This window comes from Tachyglossus aculeatus, chromosome 1 (assembly GCF_015852505.1).
Source record: "Tachyglossus aculeatus isolate mTacAcu1 chromosome 1, mTacAcu1.pri, whole genome shotgun sequence".
NCBI lineage: Eukaryota > Metazoa > Chordata > Mammalia > Monotremata > Tachyglossidae > Tachyglossus > Tachyglossus aculeatus.
In genome coordinates this window covers 93,809,052-93,829,184 of record NC_052066.1, presented here as the reverse complement: position 1 = coordinate 93,829,184, position 20,133 = coordinate 93,809,052, and the positions used below count along the sequence as shown (strand labels likewise).

At 43.2% G+C, this 20,133-nt stretch overlaps 1 protein-coding gene across 1 annotated transcript; it reads left to right on the top strand.

Moving 5' to 3' along the window:
* The first annotated feature begins 364 nt into the window (after positions 1-364).
* On the top strand, positions 365-19,183 carry LOC119927040 (succinate receptor 1-like). The gene is made up of 2 exons (XM_038745580.1): positions 365-427; positions 17,915-19,183. Exons 1-2 carry the CDS (start codon positions 365-367, stop codon positions 18,866-18,868), a joined length of 1,017 nt encoding a protein of 338 aa, XP_038601508.1. The 3' UTR covers positions 18,869-19,183.
* Positions 19,184-20,133: the final 950 nt, after the last annotated feature.

Sequence of the window (20,133 nt, the reverse complement as noted above, 5' to 3'; positions counted from 1 at the left end):
CCTCATATTTGAAGAAGATACCACTAAGACTGAAGTTTACCCATGAAGTGGGGGTGTGCCTGAAAAGAGCTCTGTGTGGGAGCCATAGTCCGAGACACATTGTGCACACAAACAGTCGATGCCTTAGTATGTTGTTACGCCTAATATTTACAATACCTGATAAAGTTTTCTCTTTTGCCTCCTCTTTTGTTTCTCATTCCTTATGAAGTTAGAGCTTGAAGAGAATCACTGTTGAAGGTCTAGTCTCAGCAGACTGACTTCCAATTTTCAGTTGGAATGCAGGTTCTCCATGCTCTCTTGAAACTTTGTGAACCTGAAGCTTTTTTTTTAATTCTGTAATTTAAAACATCTTCTGGATGGACTGATGGCCTATAGTGGTAGTTCAGATATCCAGGTCATGCTACTAGCAAGAAGATTCTACCTGCAGGTAAAATTGTGGCAAATTTGTCTTTCATAAAAAACAAGTATGGAATATATGCAGAAAGAAGATCGGACACAGTCACTATCCCACATGGGGCTCACAATTTAAGAGGCAGGGTGAGCAGGGGTTTTATCCCTCTTTTATAGATGAGGAAACTGACGCACAGAGAGGCTAAGTGATTTGTTCGCGGTCACAAAACAGACAAGTGGTGGAGCCAGGATGAGGACCCAAACTTCCTGATTTCCAGGCCTGTGATTTTTCCATTAGACTGTGCTGCTACCGATTATAGTGATCATATTATTATTATCATTACTATTGTCATTATCATCATCATTATCACTTGAGATCCCAGAGAATTAGACTTCCAGGAAAAGTAAGTTTGGAGGGCTATGCCTTTTTTTTTTTTAGTAGTATTTATCAAGTGTTTACTCTGTGCCAGGAACTGTACTAAATGCTGGGATAGATACAAGCAAATCAGGTTTGGACACAGTCCACATCAGTCATTCAGTCAGTCAATCATATTTATTGAGCATTTACTATGTGCAGAGCACTGTACTAAGCTTTTGGGAGAGTACAATATAACAATACACAGACATATTCCCTGCACACAAAGAGCTTGCAATCTAGATGCTATTTATGCCTGTCTACTTGCTTTGTTTTGTTGTCTGTCTCCCGCTTCTAGACTGTGAGCCTGTTGTTGGGTAGGGATTGTCCCTGTTGCCAAATTGTACTTTCCAAGTGCTTAGTACAGTGCTCTGCACAGAGTAAGTGCTTAATAAATATGATTGAATGAATGAATGAATGGAGGGGGAGCCCCTCCCAGAATGTTTCCATTATATTGTTATATTGAACACTCCCAAGTGCTTAGTGCATGCACTGCACACAGTAAATGCTCAATAAATATGATTGATTGATTATTACTTATCTCTAATTATTTTAATTAACTGAGTACACACATCTGGGTAATTTGGGTATTTGAGTAAATATAGGCTATCCAACCTTGGTTTAGGATGAATCTGCCTATCTTTAATATTATCCCCATGAGGAAATTGGTTCTGTCTTGCAGTGTTTAGACAGGTTTCCAGGAATCATAAAGGCTGTAAATCCGTAGTTCTGCCTGGACAATAATCTCACTAGCCACTAGCCAAGCACCAAAAACGCACATTTTGCAAGAGCCTTGCACTCACGTGTCCAACCTCAGCAGGAGCTCTGTATTTAAATCATGGATAAAGTCACATATTATTTTCAGGAAGCTTGTCCTTTTTTGATTCGAGGGCTGAAAATCATGAATTCTGTACTGTGGTCTTGAGGGAAAAATGTTTTCCAGGTGCACTTTTTTGTGACTTGCCCAAGATCACACAGCAGACAAGTGGTGGAGCTGGGTTTAGAACCCAGGTTCTCTGACTCCTAAGCCCGGGCTCTATCCATTAGGCTGTGTTGCTTCAGGTGAACTCCCCCAAGAACTCTGCCTCAGTTACCTCATCCGTAAAATGGGGATTATGCCTGTGAGCCCCACATGAGACAGGGACTGTGTCCAACCTGATTAGCTTATATCCCAGTGCTTGGTATAGTGTGTGGCATATAGTAAGTGCTTAACATAAATATCATTTTTTAAAAAAAGGAGAGGAGAGGAGAGAGCTCAGAGCCGAACCTGCTGGGGGTGCCAACGGTCAGAGGCCAAGAGGCGGGAAACCGGAGAGCGAAACTGAGAAGGAGTGGTCAGCCAGGGTGGCCATGAAGGCGGTGCTGAGTCAGTGAGCCTGAGGATGACGAGGCAGACAAAGAGGAAGTGGGCCCCCGGGGTCCCAGACCCGCAGACTTTGGTCGGAGGGAGCGGCCAGCCTCTCCCCGCCACACCTGGGAGGAGTTTGAATTAACTTGTATAGACTGTCAGCTCATTGTGGGCAGGGAATGTATCTGCTTATTGTTCTACTGAAGAATAACAGAGAAGCAGTATGGCTCAGTGGAAAAGGACACAGGCTTTGGAGTCAGAGGTCATGAGTTCAAATCCCGATTCCACCAATTGTCAGCTGTGTGACTTTGAGCAAGTCACTTCATCATCATCATCAATCGTATTTATTGAGCGCTTACTGTGTGCAGAGCACTGTACTAAGCGCTTGGACAGTACAAATTGGCAACATATAGAGACAGTCCCTACCCAACAGTGGGCTCACAGTCTAAAAGGGGGAGAGACGAGATGGTCCCTACCCAACAGTGAGCATTCATTCATTCATATTTATTTATTGAGCGCTTACTGTGTGCAGGGCACTGTAATAAGCGCTTGGCAGCACCAAATAGAAACGGGCTCACACCACCCCCGGGCGCCACTTGACTTCTCTGGGCCTCAGTTACCTCATCTGTAGAATAGGGATTAAGACTGTGAGCCCCAAATGGGACAACCTGATCACCTTGTAACCTCCCCAGCGCTTGGAACAATGCTTTGCATATAGTAAGTGACTGAGACCCCTTTTTCCTCTCCTCCTCCCCATCCCTCCGCCACACCTCCTTCCCCTCCCCACAGCACCTGTATATATGTTTGTACAGATTTATTACTCTATTTATTTTACTTGTACATATTTACTATTCTATTTATTTTGTTAATGATGTGCATCTAGCTTTATTTTTACTTATTCTGGTGACTTGACACCCGTCCACATGTTTTATTTTGTTGTCTGTCTCCCCCTTCTAGACTGTGAGCCCGTTGTTGGGTAGGGACCATCTCTATATGTTGCCAACTTGTACTTCCCAAGAGCTTATTACAGTGCTCTGCACACAGTAAGCGCTCAATAAATACAATTGAATGAATGAATGGTATTTCTTGACTGCTTACTATGGGCCAGACACTGTACTTAAACACTGTACTTATGAGAAGCAGCGTGGTTCAATGGAAAGAGCACGGGCTTGGGAGTCAGAGATCATGGGTTCAAATTCCTGCTCTGCCAATTGTCAGCTGTGTGACTTTGGGCAAGTCACTTAACTTCTCTGTGCCTCAGTTACCTCATCTGTAAAATGGGGATTAAGACTGTGAGCCCCATGTGGGGCAACCTAATCACCTTGTATCCTCCCTAGCACTTAGAACAGTGCTTTGCACATAGTAAGCACTTAACAAAAACCATTATTATTATTATTATACAGAACAGAAGAGAATAGGTACAAGCTAATCAAGTTGCATACAGTCCCTGCTCACAAAGGGCTCACAGTCAAATCTCCATTTTACAGATGAGGTAACTGAGGCACAGAGAAATTAAGTGATCTGCCCAAGGTCACAGAGCAGACAAGTGGCAGAGTGCCGCCCAGGCCATAATGATAATAATAATAATTATGGTATCTGTTAAGTGTTTACTATGTGCCAAGCACTGTTCTAAGCACTGGGGCAGTTACAAGGTAATCAGGTTGTCATATGTGGGGCTCACAGTGTCAATCCTCATTTTTCAGATGAGGTAACTGAGGCTTAGAGAGGTTAAGTGGCTTGCCCAAGGTCACACAGCAGACAAGGGGGGGAGCTGGGATTAGAAGCCATGTCCTGTGTCTCCCATGCCCATACTTTTTCACTAAGCCATGCTGCTTCTACAAGCCCAGATCATGGCCTCTGAGACCTTGCTTATACAATTTGTCTTTTATGTAAACCTGATTTGAGTACTGCAATATGCTAGATTAGGGATTTACCTGATGGATGAGGCAGAATTCCCAGCGGGAAGGACCGAGACTTGTAGATTTCGAGGTCTAGGGCACATGCAACCCTCACCTCAATCTGCCTCTGAAATCTCACATTTCCTCTTGTCTTCAAGACCTCTACATCTGGATTATCTAGCCAACACCTCAACTAAAAATGTCCAAAATTGAACTGCTTATCTTCCTATCCAAACCCTGTCCTTCCTCTGTGTTTCCCGTCACTGAAGACAACATCACTATCCTCCCTGTCTCACAAGCTAGTAACCTTGGCAGCAGCATCAAATCATCTCTCTCATTCCATCAGCATATTCAATCTGTCATCAAATCCTGTCCATTTTATCTTCACAATGTTGCTAAAATCTGCCCTTTCCTCTCCATCCAAACTGCTACCACACTGATCCAAGCACGTATACTATTCCTTGTTGACTACTGCATCTGCCTCCTTGCTGACCTCCTGACCTCTTGTCTCCCCACTCCAGTACATACATCACTCTGCTGCATGGATCATTTTTCTAAACCTTCAGTCCTTGTCTCCCCACTCCTCAAAATCCTGCAGACTGACCATCCCACTCTGCATAACAGAGACTCCTTACCATTGTTTTAAAGAACTCGATCAGCTCATCCCCTCCTACCTCACCTCACTGCTCTCCTATTTCAGTCCAGCCCATACATTTCACTCCTATAGTACCAGTTTACTCACTGTCCCCCGATCTCATCTATCTTGCCACTGACCCCTTTCCCACATCCTCCCCCTACCCTGGAATTCTCACCCCTTCCATATATGCCAGACTGCCATACTCCCTGACTTCAAAGCATTTATTTAGGTCACATTTCCTCCAAGATGCCATCCCCAATTAAGCCCTCTTTTCTCCCAGCTCACTCTCTCTTCTGCATCATTTATGTACTTGATTTATACTCCACCCTCAACCTTAGAGCACTCAGCTATATTTAAAATATATGTTATAAAGTATTTATTTATATTGATGTCTGTCTCCCCCATTAGACTGTAAACTTGTTGTGGGCAGGGAACATGGTGGGGTGGCAGGAACATGTCTGCCAATTCTGTTATACTGTACTCTCTAAGTGCTTAGCACAGTGCCCTGCAAATAGTAAGCACTCAATAATTAAAGATGAAATCTATGCATGAATCAACAATGATTTATATTCCAGTTGGCTTAGACTCTACTTCACTCCTGAATCTCATGCTGTTTTCTCACAATTTCTTTTGGGAGCTCCCAGAGTTGAATTCCAAGGTGTTGAAGAAATATTTCTGCTGGGTTTGTGATAATAATAATGATGGCATTTATTAAGAGCTTACTATGTGCAAAGCACTGTTCAGTGCTGGGGAGGTTACAAGGTGATCAGGTTGTCCCACAGGGGGCTCACAGTCTTAATCTCCATTTTGCAGATCAGGTAACTGAGGCACAGAGAAGTTAAGTAACTTGCCCAAAGACACACATCTGACAATTGGCAGAGCCGGGATTTGAACCCATGACCTTTGGCTTCAAAGCCCGTGCTCTTCCCACTGAGCCACGTGATGAGTGGAGAGAAGGAAAAGTCTTCTTTTCTTTTGCAGGAACAGCAAAAGCTGTATCTCTACAATCAGAATATTTCCAGAGGGTGACCATACTCAAATTCCAGGCACCAATTTGTGCTAATTAATACTCATAATCAATCAGTGGTATTTATCAATGACATTTACTGAGCATTTATTGTGTGCAGAGCATTGTTCTGAGCATTTGGGAAAGAACAGTACAACGGTACAATAGTAGAGATAGTAGATGCATTCCCCGCCAACAAGGTGCTACTTCACCAGAGCTAAAATTCAGTCTTCTCAAGGAAATCTGAAAGTAGTGGTGGCATTTTGTTTCCTGGTAACAAAGTGCTGTTTACCTTTTCATATTCTTCTGACATATAAATGTGTACAGGCGAGTCAATTGTTCTGAAGTAGCATTTAGGTTCTGAATTATATGGGGTTGGAGTGATCCACTTAGAGTGTCTATGGTGTGGTTTTTTTCTACTTTCCTACAATTCTCCAATATTCATTTTTCTGGGTAAATTAGGCAACAAGTATATTATGCAATTTTACCTCACCACTTAGAAAAATGTCCCCATAATTGTTCAGACATATAAATTACTCTAGGCTTTTTGAGTTACTAGTGCTATTTGCATGCCATGCAAATGAAGTTGAGATAACCATAAGCAGCTGCATTCTGAGTCAGAATCATTCAGCACGTCACAGCCAGAGAGTTCAATAAGAGATACAAGATGTCCAGCCCAATGGTAAGTGGCAATATATTTGATGTGATTTAGATTTTTGTTTGCTTGCTTAGACCTGTAGATGAGGCACTTGGGTAGATGAATCTGTGATCACTGAACTTTATTTCCATCACAGTGTGTCATCCCTCAGAGTCAATAACTAGCTGTAAAGCAATTGAAGAATCTGAAGGTAGTTGTCTGCTTTTTCTTCTTTATCCAAATCCCATTCTCTTCTCTTTGGTTCTTAAAATTAGCTAAGTTGGCTCAGTTAGCTCAGCTAGCATTTCTGTAGTTTTAAGTCCTCTTAATCAGAGGGTGGAGTAAATTCAGTAACTATTATCAGGGAGGAATATACAGTTCATCTTTACAGTTAATCATAATGACATTTACTTTAAGTAGATGACTTTGCAATTGCTCTCTTACCAAGGTAGTGTAGAAGAGGTTTTTCTGATCATTATTTTCCCCTTCCTTCTTGTTAAATGATCAATTCCAGCTTAGAGTTATGTCAGAAAAAAGAACGGAGCAAAACTTGTTTAGATGAAAATGAGTCCAAAAGTAATTGGCATCATTCCAGTTTTCAGAGGTTTTCAGAAACTGAAGCCCCGGATCAAGGTTAATAATGGTTCATGTAAATAATGATGTCAAACAAACAAACTAATAAAAACTAATAAAGTGATTGAGGTGAACCTGAGGAGATCACTTCAGGAAGCTGAACAAAATTACTATTTTAATCTTGTGATTTGGGCCACCAACTGAAAATGAGGGCATGATACAGTGTTTGATTGCCTAAGAATAAATTTTGGGAATTCACAGTGTAAAAAGGTCTTTCAAAACCACAGAAATTGAGAGAAAACGGTTGAGGAAATTGCATTTCTGTTTGTAATATTTGCTCCCAGACATTTGAAAACAGATGAAACAGCATAGGTTTTCCGTGTTTATCTACAATTTCAATATTTACTAGGTGAATTAAAGAAGCTCATCATATGTAAATCTGGTTTTAGATGACTGTTATCCCCTTGTAGAATTTCATTTTTCAAGGATCCTATTTGTCAGTGCTTGGTGTAAAAAAATATTTGTAACTGAAGTATGAAAATGTTATTTTCAGCCTTACCCTTCAAACCTATCTTTTTAGTGTGCAGTACCCAGAGGGATAAGTACAATATTGTTGCTTTTTTTGTACTTTTAAAAATCGTTCCATGAATTATGTAAATATGCTCCCTGGTATTGGAACAAAGCTTGGAAATTTAATTAATGAAATCAGTAACAATTCATCTTTCCTCCAAGGAAATGGCCCTTAAAAGTGTAACTTTTCCTTGAAATCATTATTTCTATTTATTTAATATAGAAACACCAATCATTAGGAAATTAAGTTGGTAAAACCCATCCCTTATAGCAAATATTCCCATTACAAAAAAGAGCAGTTTATCATTATTAGAGAATCAGCGTGGCTCAGTGGAAAGAGCCCGGGCTTTGGAGTCAGAGGTCATGGGTTCAAATCCCGGCTCTGCCACTTGTCAGCTGTGTGACTTTGGGCAAGTCACTTCACTTCTCTGGGCATCAGTTACCTCATCTGTAAAATGGGGATTAAGACTGAGAGCCCCACGTGGGACAACCTCATCACCTTGTAACCTCCCCAGTGCTTAGAACAGTGCTTTGCACATAGTAAGCACTTAATAAATGCCATCATTATTATTATTAATTCTGAGGACAAAAACTGAAATTTCTGGAGTCTGTGTGATCCCTTTAAACTAATTTGTAGTTAAAAAAATTCCAAGGCCAGTGTTTGCTAAGTAGTGAACTGAAAACCTTAGTAATGAGAATGCTCCAAATAAGTTACCTGACTGATAAGACCAATGGGTCAGCTTTTAAATTAACCATTGAACAAATTAAAAGAAGTGAAATCTGTGAAAAATAATGCACTCTAAGAAATTACATACAAGCAGTCCTTAGAATTCCAATTTAATTGGTACCTGAAAACATGCCTAAGCCAAAACATAAGTGGAATCAATTTTTTCATTGGAACAGTGTTATAAATTAAGGGTTAGGGAGGGAATGTGTCTGTTACAATGTCATATTGTACTCTCCCAAGTGCTTAGTACAGTGCTCTGCTTACAGTAAGTGTTCAGAAAGCACAAGTGACTGACTGACTCTAATGCTAACCTTCTCACTGTGTCTTGATCTCCTCTATCTCACAGCTGACCCCTCGCCCATGTCTTGCCTCTGGCCTGGAACATCCTCCCTCCTCAAATCTGACACACAATTACTCTCCCCCCATTTCAAAGCCTTGAAGGCACATCTCCTCCAAGATTCCTTTCCTGACTAGGCTCCTTTCCTATTCTTATTCATCCACTCATTTTATTTCATTTATTGAGTGCTTACTGTGTGCAAAGCACTGAACTAAGCACTTGGGATAGTACAGTATAAGAAAACAGACACATTTCTGTACACAACAAGCTCACAGACTAGAGGGGGAGGCAGACATGCATATAAATAAGTGAAATTACATACATGTGCTTATGTGCTGTGGGGCTGGGAGAGAGGAAGAACAAAGGGAGCAGGTCAGGGTGACACAGAAGGGAATGGGAGAAATGGGAATTAGGGATTAGTCAGGGAAGGCCTCTTGGAGAAGATGTGCCTTCAGTAAGGCTTAAAAGTTGGGGAGAGTAATTGTCTATCAGATATGAAGAGGAAGGGTGTTCCAGACCAGAGGCAAGACTTGAGCAAGAGCTTGGCCACAAGATAGGTGAAATTAAGATAGAGATGTATGACATTAGAGAAGTGTATGGGCTGGGGTGTAGTAGAGTAGCTAGGTGAGGTAGGAGGGGACAAGATGACTGAGTGCTTTTAAGATGATGGTAAGGAGATTCTTTTTCATATGGAGGTGGATGGGCAACCACTGGAGGTTCTTGTGGAGTAGGGAAACATGGCCTGAATGATTTTGTAGAAAAATGATCTGGGCAGTAGAGTGAACTATGGATTGGAGTGGGGAGAGACAGGAAGCAGGGAGGTCAGCAAGGAGACTGATACTGTAATCGAAGTGAGATAGAATTAGCACTAGGATTAACATGGTAGCTACTTGGATGGAGAGGAACCTTGGTGTCATCCTCAACTCTGCTCGCTCATTCACCCCTCACATCCAAGCCGTCACCAAAACCTGCCGGTCTCAGCTCCGCAACATTGCCAAGATCCGCCCTTTCCTCTCCATCTCTATCGTATTTATTGAGTGCTTACTGTGTGCAGAGCACTGTACTAAGCGCCTGTACTAAACGCTTGGGAAGTACAAGTCGGCAGCATACATAATAAATGCTATTATTATTAAATACCATTATTAATATTAAGCATGGCTTAAACAGCATGGCTCAGTGGAAAGAGCCCGGGCTTTGGAGTCAGAGGTCATGGGTTCAAATCCCGGCTCCGCCAATTGCCAGCTGTGTGACTTTGGGCAAGTCACTTCACTTCTCTGTGCCTCAGTTCCCTCATCTGTAAAATGGGGATTAAGACTGTGAGCCCCCTGTGGGACAACCTGATCACCTTGTAACCTCCCCAGCGCTTAGAACAGTGCCTTGCACATAGTAAGCGCTTCATAAATGCTATCATTATTATTATTATTATTATTATCCATACCGCTACCCTGTTCATTCAAGCTCTCATCCTATCCCGTCTGGACTACTGCATCAGCCTTCTCTCTGATCTCCCATCCTCGTGTCTCTCCCCACTTCAATCCATACTTCATGCTGCTGCCCGGATTGTCTTTGTCCAGAAACGCTCTGGGCATGTTACTCCCCTCCTCAAAAACCTCCAATGGCTACCAATCAATCTGCGCATCAGGCAGAAACTCCTCACCCTAGGCTTCAAGGCTCTCCATCACCTCGCCCCCTCTTACCTCACCTCCTTTCTCTCCTTCTACAGCCCACCCCACACCCTCCGCTCCTCTGCCGCTAATCTCCTCACCGTGCCTCATTCTCGCCTGTCCCGCCATCGACCCCCGGCCCACGTCATCCCCCGGGCCTAGAATGCCCTCTCTCTGCCCATCCGCCAAGCTAGCTCTCTTCCTCTCTTCAAGGCCCTACTGAAAGATCACCTCCTCCAGGAGGCCTTCCCAGACTGAGCCCCTTCCTTCCTCTCACCTTCGTCCCCCTCTCCATCCCCCCATCTTACCTCCTTCCCTTCCCCACAGCACCTGTATATATGTATATATGTTTGTACATATTTATTACTCTATTTATTTATTTATTTATTTATTTATTTATTTATTTATTTATTTTACTTGTACATATCTATTCTATTTATTTTATTTTGTTAGTATGTTTGGTTTTGTTCTCTGTCTCCCCCTTTTTAGACTGTGAGCCCACTGTTGGGTAGGGACTGTCTCTGTATGTTGCCAACTTGTACTTCCCAAGTGCTTAGTACAGTGCTCTGCACACAGTAAGCGCTCAATAAATACGATTGATCGATTGATTGATTTATTGAAAGGGAGGATTTTAACAACATTGAGAAAGTAGAACTGCCAGGATTTAGTGATGGATTAAATATGTGGGTTGAATGAGAGAAAGGAGTCAAGATAACACCAAGGTTTCAGGCTTGAAGGACAGGAAGGATGGTGGTGCCATCTACAGTAATGGGAAAGTCATGGAGAAGACAGGGTTTTGGTTGGGAGATAAGGAGTTCTCTTTTAGACATGATAAGTTTGAGGTGACAGCAGAAGATCCAAGAGAGATGTCTTGAAGACAGGAGGCAATGCAAGATTTCAGAGGGAGATAGAGATCAGGCCTGGATACCATGGGAGTGAATGAATTCTCCAATTGAGTGGGTGCAGATGGAGATAAAGGGAGAACTCCTTTATCCAAGACTGAACTCCTTATCTTCCCTCCCAAATCCTGCCCTCTCCCTGACTTTCCCATCACTGTAAACAGCACTACCATCCTTCCCATTTCACAAGCCCGCAACCTTGTGAAACTCCTTAACTCCACTCTCTTGTTCACCCCACACATTCAATCTGTCACCAAAACCTGCCGGTCTCACCTCCACAACATCACCAAGATCTGCCCTTTCCTTTCCATCCAAACCGCTACCTTGCTGGTCCAATCTCCCATCCTATCTCGACTGGATTACCGCATCAGCCTCCTCTCTGATCCTCCTGTCTCTCCCCACTTCAGTCTATACTTCACTCTGCTGCCCAGATTATCTTTGAACAAAAATGCTCTGGGCAAGTTACTCCCCTCCTCAAAAATCTCCAGTGGCTGCCTGTCAACCTACGAATCAAGCAAAAACTCCTCACTCTCAGCTTCAAAGCTCTCCATCACCTCTCCCCCTCCTTCCTCATCTCCCTTCTCTCCTTCTACAGCCCAGCCTGCACCTTCCTCTCCTCTGCCGCTAACCTCCTCACTGTACCTCGTTCTCTCCTGTCCTTCCGTCAACCCCGGCCCACATCCTTCCCCTGGCCTGGAGTGCCCTTCCTCCACACATCCGCCAAGCTAGCTCTCTTCCTCTCTTCAAAGCCCTTTTGAGAGCTCACCTCCTCCAGGAGGTCTTCCCAGACTGAGCCCCCTTTTTCCTCTCCTCCTCCCCATCCCCCTGGCCCTGCCTCCTTCCCTTCCCCACATTACTTGTATATATTTGTGCAGATTTATTACTCTATTTATTTTATGTGTACATACTTACTATTCTATTTATTTTGTTAATGATGTGCATATAGCTTTAATTCTATTCGTTCTATTTTGACACATGTCTACATGTTTTGTTTTGTTGTCTGTTTCCCACTCCTAGACTGTGAGCCCGTTGTTGTGTAGGGACCATCTCTATATGTTGCTTACTTGTTCTTCCCAAGCACTCTGTGCTCTGCACACAGTAAGCACTCAATAAATATGATTGAATAAATGAATGAATGAATGAGTAGAAGGGGACCCAGAACTGAACACTGAGCAACATCCACAGTTAGGGGGTGGGAAGCAGAGAAAGAAGCTACTCATTACCCCTTCTCTTTACTTCTTCACCCCCACCAGCACCATCACCACTACAAATAAATCCACCCTTTTTAGGTCAGTCCGTGGCGTTGAGCATGTAGTTGCTTCTGATTACACGACTCCACCAGTGTCCAGTTACTAGCTGCCCCCTCCCCACCCCCGCAGCCACATTCCTGGAGCAGTAGCCTACATTAAGACTTTTCTACCTCTTCCAGACTCTTTTGACAGCAAGCTTTCATTTCAGGTGCTGGTACGCATTGATTCACTACTTTGATTCTAAAGTCAGATTTAGGTTTCTGATGAAATTAACAGTGGAATTTCTTTCATGATTTTGGTTTATGTCATCTTCCGCAGTTACAGCAAGTCATCAAAATGTAACCTTACACCAGCATCAATCAATCAATCAATTGTATTTACTGAACTCTTATTGTGTGAAGAGCACAATACTAAGCATTTGGGAGAGTACAACCCAACAATGTAATAGGCATATTCCTGACCTACAATGAGATATACATAATAATAATAATAATAATAATAATGGTATTTGTTAAGCACTTGCTTTGTGCCGAGCACTGTTCATTCATTCAATTGTATTTATTGAGCACTTACTGTGTGCAGAGCACTGTAATAAGCGCTTGGGTAGTACAAGTCAGCAACATATAGAGACGGTCCCTACCAACAACGGGCTTACAGTCTAAAAGCACTGGATCTATGTAAGCAGCCTGAAACAATGATAGAAAGTTGAGAAGGCTGTCCTCTTCCCTTCCTAAACCAGGAAGGATTAGATAGACTATTTATGGGAAGGGAAAGTGTCTGCTAATTCTGTTGAATTGTACTCTCCCAAGAGCCCAGTTCAGTGCTCTACACATAGTAAGAGCTCCAAAAATACCAATGATAGAGGTAAGCTGTTCCATGACTCTTCTCATTCCCAATCCCCAGGGCCCAGGGTTTAATACAATGCTTTGTACATAGTAGGAGCTGTATAAATGCTATTAATGTTACTGCTACCAAGCCCTAAGCCCTGCTACCCCCTTTCTCCATCCCCCCGGCTCTCAACACTCTTTGCTACTCTCCCATCCTTCCCAGCAGTATCCTCAGAGGAGCTCTCCTCCCTCCTCTCAAGTGCTACTCCGGCCACCTGTGCTTCTGACCCCATTCCCTCTCATCTCATTAAATCTCTCGCTCCATCTCTTCTCCCCTCCTTAACTTCCATCTTCAACCGCTCACTCTCCACTGGTTCCTTCCCCTCTGCCTTCAAACATGCCCATGTCTCTCCCATCCTAAAAAAACCCTCTCTTGACCCCACCTCACCTTCTAGTTATCGTCCCATTTCCCTCCTACCATTCCTTTCCAAACTTCTTGAACTAGTTGTCTACACTCACTGCCTAGAATTCCTCAATAACAACTCTCTCCTCAACCCCCTCCAGTCTGGCTTCCGTCCCCTACATTCCACGGAAACTGCCCTCTCAAAGGTCACCAATGACCTCCTGCTTGCCAAATCCAACGGCTCCTACTCCGTCCTAATCCTCCTCGACCTCTCAGCTGCCTTTGACACTGTGGACCACCCCCTTCTTCTCAACACGCTATCTGACCTTGGCTTCACAGACTCCGTCCTCTCCTGGTTCTCCTCTTACCTCTCCGGTCGTTCTTTCTCAGTCTTTTTTGCAGGCTCCTCCTCCCCCTCCCATTCTCTCACTGTGGGGGTTCCCCAAGGTTCAGTGCTTGGTCCCCTTCTGTTCTCGATCTACACGCACTCCCTTGGTGACCTCATTCGCTCCCACGGCTTCAACTATCATCTCTACGCTGATGACACCCAGATCTACATCTCTGCCCCTGCTCTCTCCCCCTCTCTCCAGGCTCGCATTTCCTCCTGCCTTCAGGACATCTCCATTTGGATGTCTGCCTGCCACCTAAAGCTCAACATGTCGAAGACTGAACTCCTTGTCTTCCCGCCCAAACCTTGCCCTCTCCCTGACTTTCCCATCTCTGTTGATGGCACTACCATCCTTCCCGTCTCACAAGCCCGCAACCTTGGTGTCATCCTCGACTCCGCTCTCTCATTCACCCCTCACATCCAAGCCGTGACCAAAACCTGCCGGTCTCAGCTCCACAACATTGCCAAGATCCGCCCTTTCCTCTGCATCCCAACCGCTACCCTGCTCATTCAAGCTCTCATCCTATCCCGTCTGGACTACTGCATCAGCCTTCTCTCTGATCTCCCATCCTCGTGTCTCTCTCCACTTCAATCCATACTTCATGCTGCTGCCCGGATTATCTTTGTCCAGAAACGCTCTGGGCATATCACTCCCCTCCTCAAAAATCTCCAGTGGCTACCAATCAATCTGCGCATCAGGCAGAAACTCCTCACCCTTGGCTTCAAGGCTCTCCATCACCTCGCCCCCTCCTACCTCACCTCCCTTCTCTCCTTCTACAGCCCAGTCCGCACCCTCCGCTCCTCCACCGCTGATCTCCTCACCGTACCTCGCTCTCTCCTGTCCCGCCATCGACCCCCGGCCCACGTCATCCCCCGGGCCTGGAATGCCCTCCCTCTGCCCATCAGCCAAGCTAGCTCTCTTCCTCTCTTCAAGGCCCTGCTGAGAGCTCACCTCCTCCAGGAGGCCTTCCCAGACTGAGCCCCTTCCTTCCTCTCCCCCTCGTCCCCCTCTCCATCCCCCCATCTTACCTCCCTCCCTTCCCCATAGCACCTGTATATATGTATATATGTTTGTACGTATTTTTTGACTCTATTTATTTATTTATTTATTTAATTTATTTGTACATATCTATTCTATTTATTTTATTTTGTTAGTATGTTTGGTCTCTGTCTCCCCCTTTTAGACTGTGAGCCCACTGTTGGGTAGGGACTGTCTCTATATGTTGCCAATTTGTACTTCCCAAGCGCTTAGTACAGTGCTCTGCACATAGTAAGCACTCAATAAATACGATTGATGATGATGATGATGAGAATGATTTACCAGGGATTATGTTTTTAAGACTGTGAGCCTTCTGCTTAACACTGTGAGCCCTATGTGGGGCAGAAACTGTGTCCAACCCAATTAGTTTGCATCTACCCTAAAGTTTATTACAGTGCCTGGCACATAGTTGGCACATAGTAAGCTTTTAACAAATACCATCATTATTATAGTAAGCCTTTAATAAATAACATTATAATAAATATAATAATTTCTGCCTTGTTTGTAATATATTCTTGTTTTCCTATGGGTCTGTCCTCTCCCACTTAGATTGGTGAAGCACAAGGCAGACAGGGACTGTTTGTAAATTGTTTACTTGTAACTACCCTGTAGTTTATTACAGTGTTTGTCATATAGTTCATTCATTCATTCAATCGTATTTATTGAGTGCTTACTGTGTGCAGAGCACCGTACTAAGTGCTTGGGAAGTTCAAATCGACAACATATAGAGATGGTCCCTACCCAGCAACGGGCTTACAGTCTAGAAGGGGGAGACAGACAAAAAAACCAAATAAGTAGATAGGAGTCAATACCATCAGAATAAATAGAATTATAGCTACATACACATCATTAATAAAATAAATATAGTAAATATGTACAAATAAAACAGAGTAATAAATATGTACAAATATATACAAGTGCTGTAGGGAGAGGAAGGGGGTAGTGTGGGGGGGCGATGGGGAAGGGAGGAGGAAAGGAAAAAAGGGGGGACTCAGTCAGGGAAGGCCTCCTGGAGGAGGTGAGCTCCCAGTAGGGCTTCGAAGGGAGGAAGAGAGCTAGCCTGGCAGATTTGTGGAGGGAGGACATTCCAGGCCAGAGGAAGGACGTGGGCCAGGGAGCAAACTATCCCACTGCCTAGAATGCACTTCATCGCATTAAACTCAAAACCCAGTAAGTTCATAATCAATATTCAATGTTAAATACTTTCTTTTAAAAGAAGTAAAAACATTTATGGGCTTAACAAATGATGCAATAGATTAGTAGTGCATTTTCAAAGTTACCTGAATCACCTGTCAGTTTTTAAACAATTGTTTGTATGAATGACTCAAAGTCGGTCATTACCACCATGTCTCCCCACTTCTTCAGGATAGACATGAAAGTAAGATTTGAAATGAGGTGGGAGATTAAATCGATCTCTCTCGCTCCCATTTATGGACCCTCTAATGATCCTGAAAAATGTTTCAGTTAAAGTTCTGCTTTCATCTTAGGGAAATAATAGCAACTATTGTTAAATAGTAGTAATAATAATAGTTTGTAAACCGAAGACTTCCAGAGGCTAAAGGGTAGGGTTTTTGGGTTGAACAAAACCTTTGAGTATTTTGTGATCAGCAAAAAGATTAACAGCCACAGCTCTTCTTAAAGTTTGAGTGTGTGAAGCCTGGAACTTTGAACTACCTATTTTACAATGATTTTCACTTGAGCTACCAAAATGCACTTCTGAAAGAGCAGTCTGCTTTGCTGCCAACCCTCAGGACTCTCACTGATCAGCAACCTTCTTTCTCTGTGTTGTCATCTTTGTAAGAGATAACTGTGATTTGAGATTTAACACCTCTAGGCCCAAACCATCAATCATCCAATTAACCAAGTACCAAAACAGTTCTGCTTTAAACCTGTTGCTTCAGAAATCAAGGATTTTTTTTAACCGTATCTGTTAAGTGCTTTAATGTGCCAGGAACTATAGTAAACATAGTTAAAATCTTAACAGGTTGGACACAGTCCCTGTCCCACATAGGGCTCATAGTCTTATTCCTCATTTTACAGAGGAGGTCACTGAAGCACAGAGAGGTTAAGTGACCTGCCCAAGGTCACACAGCAGAAATGTGTCAGAGTTGGGATTAGAACACATGACCCTGACTCCCAGGCCTCTGCGCTATAATAATAATAATAATAATAATGGTATTGTTAAGCGCTTGGCACTGTTGTAATAATAATAATAGTATTGGTATTTGTTTAAGCACTTACTATGTGCCAAGTACTGTTCTAAGCACTGGGATAGATACAAGGTAATCAGGTTGTCCCACGTAGGGCTCACAGTCTTCATCCCATTTTTCAGATGAGGGAACTGAGGCACAGAGAAGCTAAGTGACTTGCCCAAGGTCACACACCTGACAACTGGTGAAGCTGGGATTAGAATCCACGACCTCTGACTCTCAAGCCCGTGCTCTTTCCACTAAGCCACGCTGCTTTTCTATACTCTAGGCCATTTTGCTTCTCAGATCTACATTTACCAGTTGGCCTGGGTACATGATGCATAGAGAAGCAACATGGTGTAGCAGATAGAACATAGGCCTGGGAGTCAGAAGACCATGGGTTCTAATCCCCGGTCAGCATTTGTCTGCTGTTTGACCTTGGACAAGTTACTTAACTTCTCTGAGCTTCAGTTATTCATAAAATGAAGATCATGATTGGGAGCCCCACTTGGGACAGGGACTGTGTCCAACCCAATTTGCTTGTATCCACCTGGCTCTTAGTACAATGTCTGGCACATAGTGAGTGCTTCACAAATACTAAAATTATTATATTCAGGCTCTGCATGATCATAATGTTAGGAGTTCATTACATGAAAGTTGAGTCAGTGGATTATCCACACCACTGAGCTTTTTTTCTTCTCTTTCTGATTCCCTCAGGGGGAGAATGGTACCCACTGCAACAAGACGGTGGCAGAGACAGTCCTGGAAAATTATTACCTTTCTATTATGTATGGGACTGAGTTTGTCGTTGGACTCCTGGGAAACATCACAGTGGTTTTGGGCTACATCTTCTACTTGAAGGACTGGAAAAGTTGCAACATTTATCTCTTCAACCTCTCCTTGTCAGATCTGGCCTTCCTATGTACTCTTCCAATGTTGGTGAGGAGTTATGCCACAGGAAGCTGGACATACGGAGTTGTTCTCTGCAAAAGCAACAGATACATCCTTCATGCCAACATGTACACGAGCATTCTTTTCCTCACTTTTATTAGCATCGATCGTTATCTCCTGATGAAATATCCCTTCCGTGAGCACTTTCTGCAGAAGAAAGAACTAGCAATTATTTCCTCGGTGACCATCTGGATTCTGGTAACGATTGAAATCCTGCCAATTCTTCTCATCCTTGAACCAGTTATGACAGAAAACAGCACCGCCTGCCTTGATTACGCAAGTTCTGGAGATCCGAAATGCAACCTTGGATACAGCCTATTCCTCACATTCTTAGGATTCTTAATCCCTCTCTTTGTTATGTGCTTTTTCTATCTGAAGATTGTTTTTTTCCTGAAACACAGGAATCAGCAGATATCATCGGCTCTCCCGCTGGAAAAGCCCCTGACCTTAATCATCATGGCCATGGTCATTTTTTCAGTGCTTTTCAGCCCCTACCACATAATGCGCAACGTGAGGATCGCATCTCGCTTGGAAACCTGGGCTGGAAGTTGCAGTGAACAGGCCATCATCAACTCCTTCTATATTATCACGAGGCCCATTGCCTTTCTAAACAGTGTGATAAATCCAGTCTTCTATTTCCTAATTGGGGACAACTTCAGAGAGATGCTATTAAACAGGGTGCGGCAACTCTTCCAGTCAATCAAATCTTTCAGAAGATGAGGTACCCAATTCATTTCATTCCCCCTGGGGTTCTTTTTCTACCAAAGTATGCACCAGGCTCTGAAGAGATCCCCACAATCTGATGATTTTCACCAAGACGTTTTAAGGTAGATAACTATTGTACAGCTGGCCAATAAATCGAGGTATGAGAAAAACAGAGGGCTTAAAGTGGACCTGCAGACACATTTTATTGATGTGTTTGTATTTTACTTAGAACATGAACTAGGAGTTCCAGGCCCTGAACGGGATGCAGAACTTTGTCTTTTCTGATTTTGCTGTTAAGATGAGATCACAGCACTCCTGAATTTATGCAGATGCCTGTTTGATTCACATTTTGATCATTGGTGAATATCATCAGAAATGTTTCCATCATCTCTGGTTTTGGACTTGGGACTTTTTTAAAGTGAAGAGCGCCAATTGAATTAGTGTAATAAACTGAATCCAGGAAGTATGTATTGGGTGGAAAGAACAGTGGAAATTAAGGGTGGGAATGGAAGCAGCATGGCCTAGTGAATAGTCAGAACTCTGGGAGTCAGACAGACCTGGGTTCTAATCTTTGCTTCACCCTTTGTCTTGCTGTGTGACCTTGGACAAGTCACTTCACTTCTCTGTGCCACTGTTACTTCATCTGTAAAATGAGAATTAAGACTGTGAGCCCTACCTGGAACATGGACTGTGTCCAACTTAATCAACTTACATCTACCCCAGCAGCTTAGAACAGTGCCTGGAACATATTACTAGCTTAACAGATACTATTAAAAAATGGAAAGAGGCAGATGTTGTAAATGCATTTTCTTTGGAAAGGACCAAGTAGGATGAGCCGCATCACTGTTACATAATTCATTTCATAGATTTAATTAGCTTTTGGGAAACAGCTTCCAATGACTTGTACTATGCAGTCTGATCTTCTCAAAGAATACACCTAAAATGTCGCTTCCTCCCAAATGAACACGGGCATCACAAAATAACTTGTCTTGGAAAGTTCCAGGATTTGGGGGAGGAGGAGTGGAATATGTCCCTTGATATCCAACTCTAAGGTCATTGTTCTGAAATGGTAAATAGCCTAAGGATAAAAGATGCATTTGCTGCATCTATGGGAGATTATGTATATAAGCATATCTATAGAAATTTTTTTAAAGTGTAGTACAGGGCTCTGTCTAATGATGGGTTTGTGGGGGATGTGGCAGCGTCTGCAGGATCCACAACATAGTCTATCTGAATTGATTCCCCCTTTCTTCACAGTTCTTTGACTCTTTTGCAAGACA

What these genes read in the sequence shown, in the direction of transcription:
- LOC119927040 (XM_038745580.1), top strand. Translation starts at nt 365, where the DNA reads ATGGCCTATAGTGGTAGTTCAGATATCCAGGTCATGCTACTAGCAAGA. An exon ending in CAAGAAGATTCTACCTGCAG is followed by an intron (nt 428 to 17,914) that starts GTAAAATTGTGG and finishes TGATTCCCTCAG; the next exon opens with GGGGAGAATGGTACCCACTG.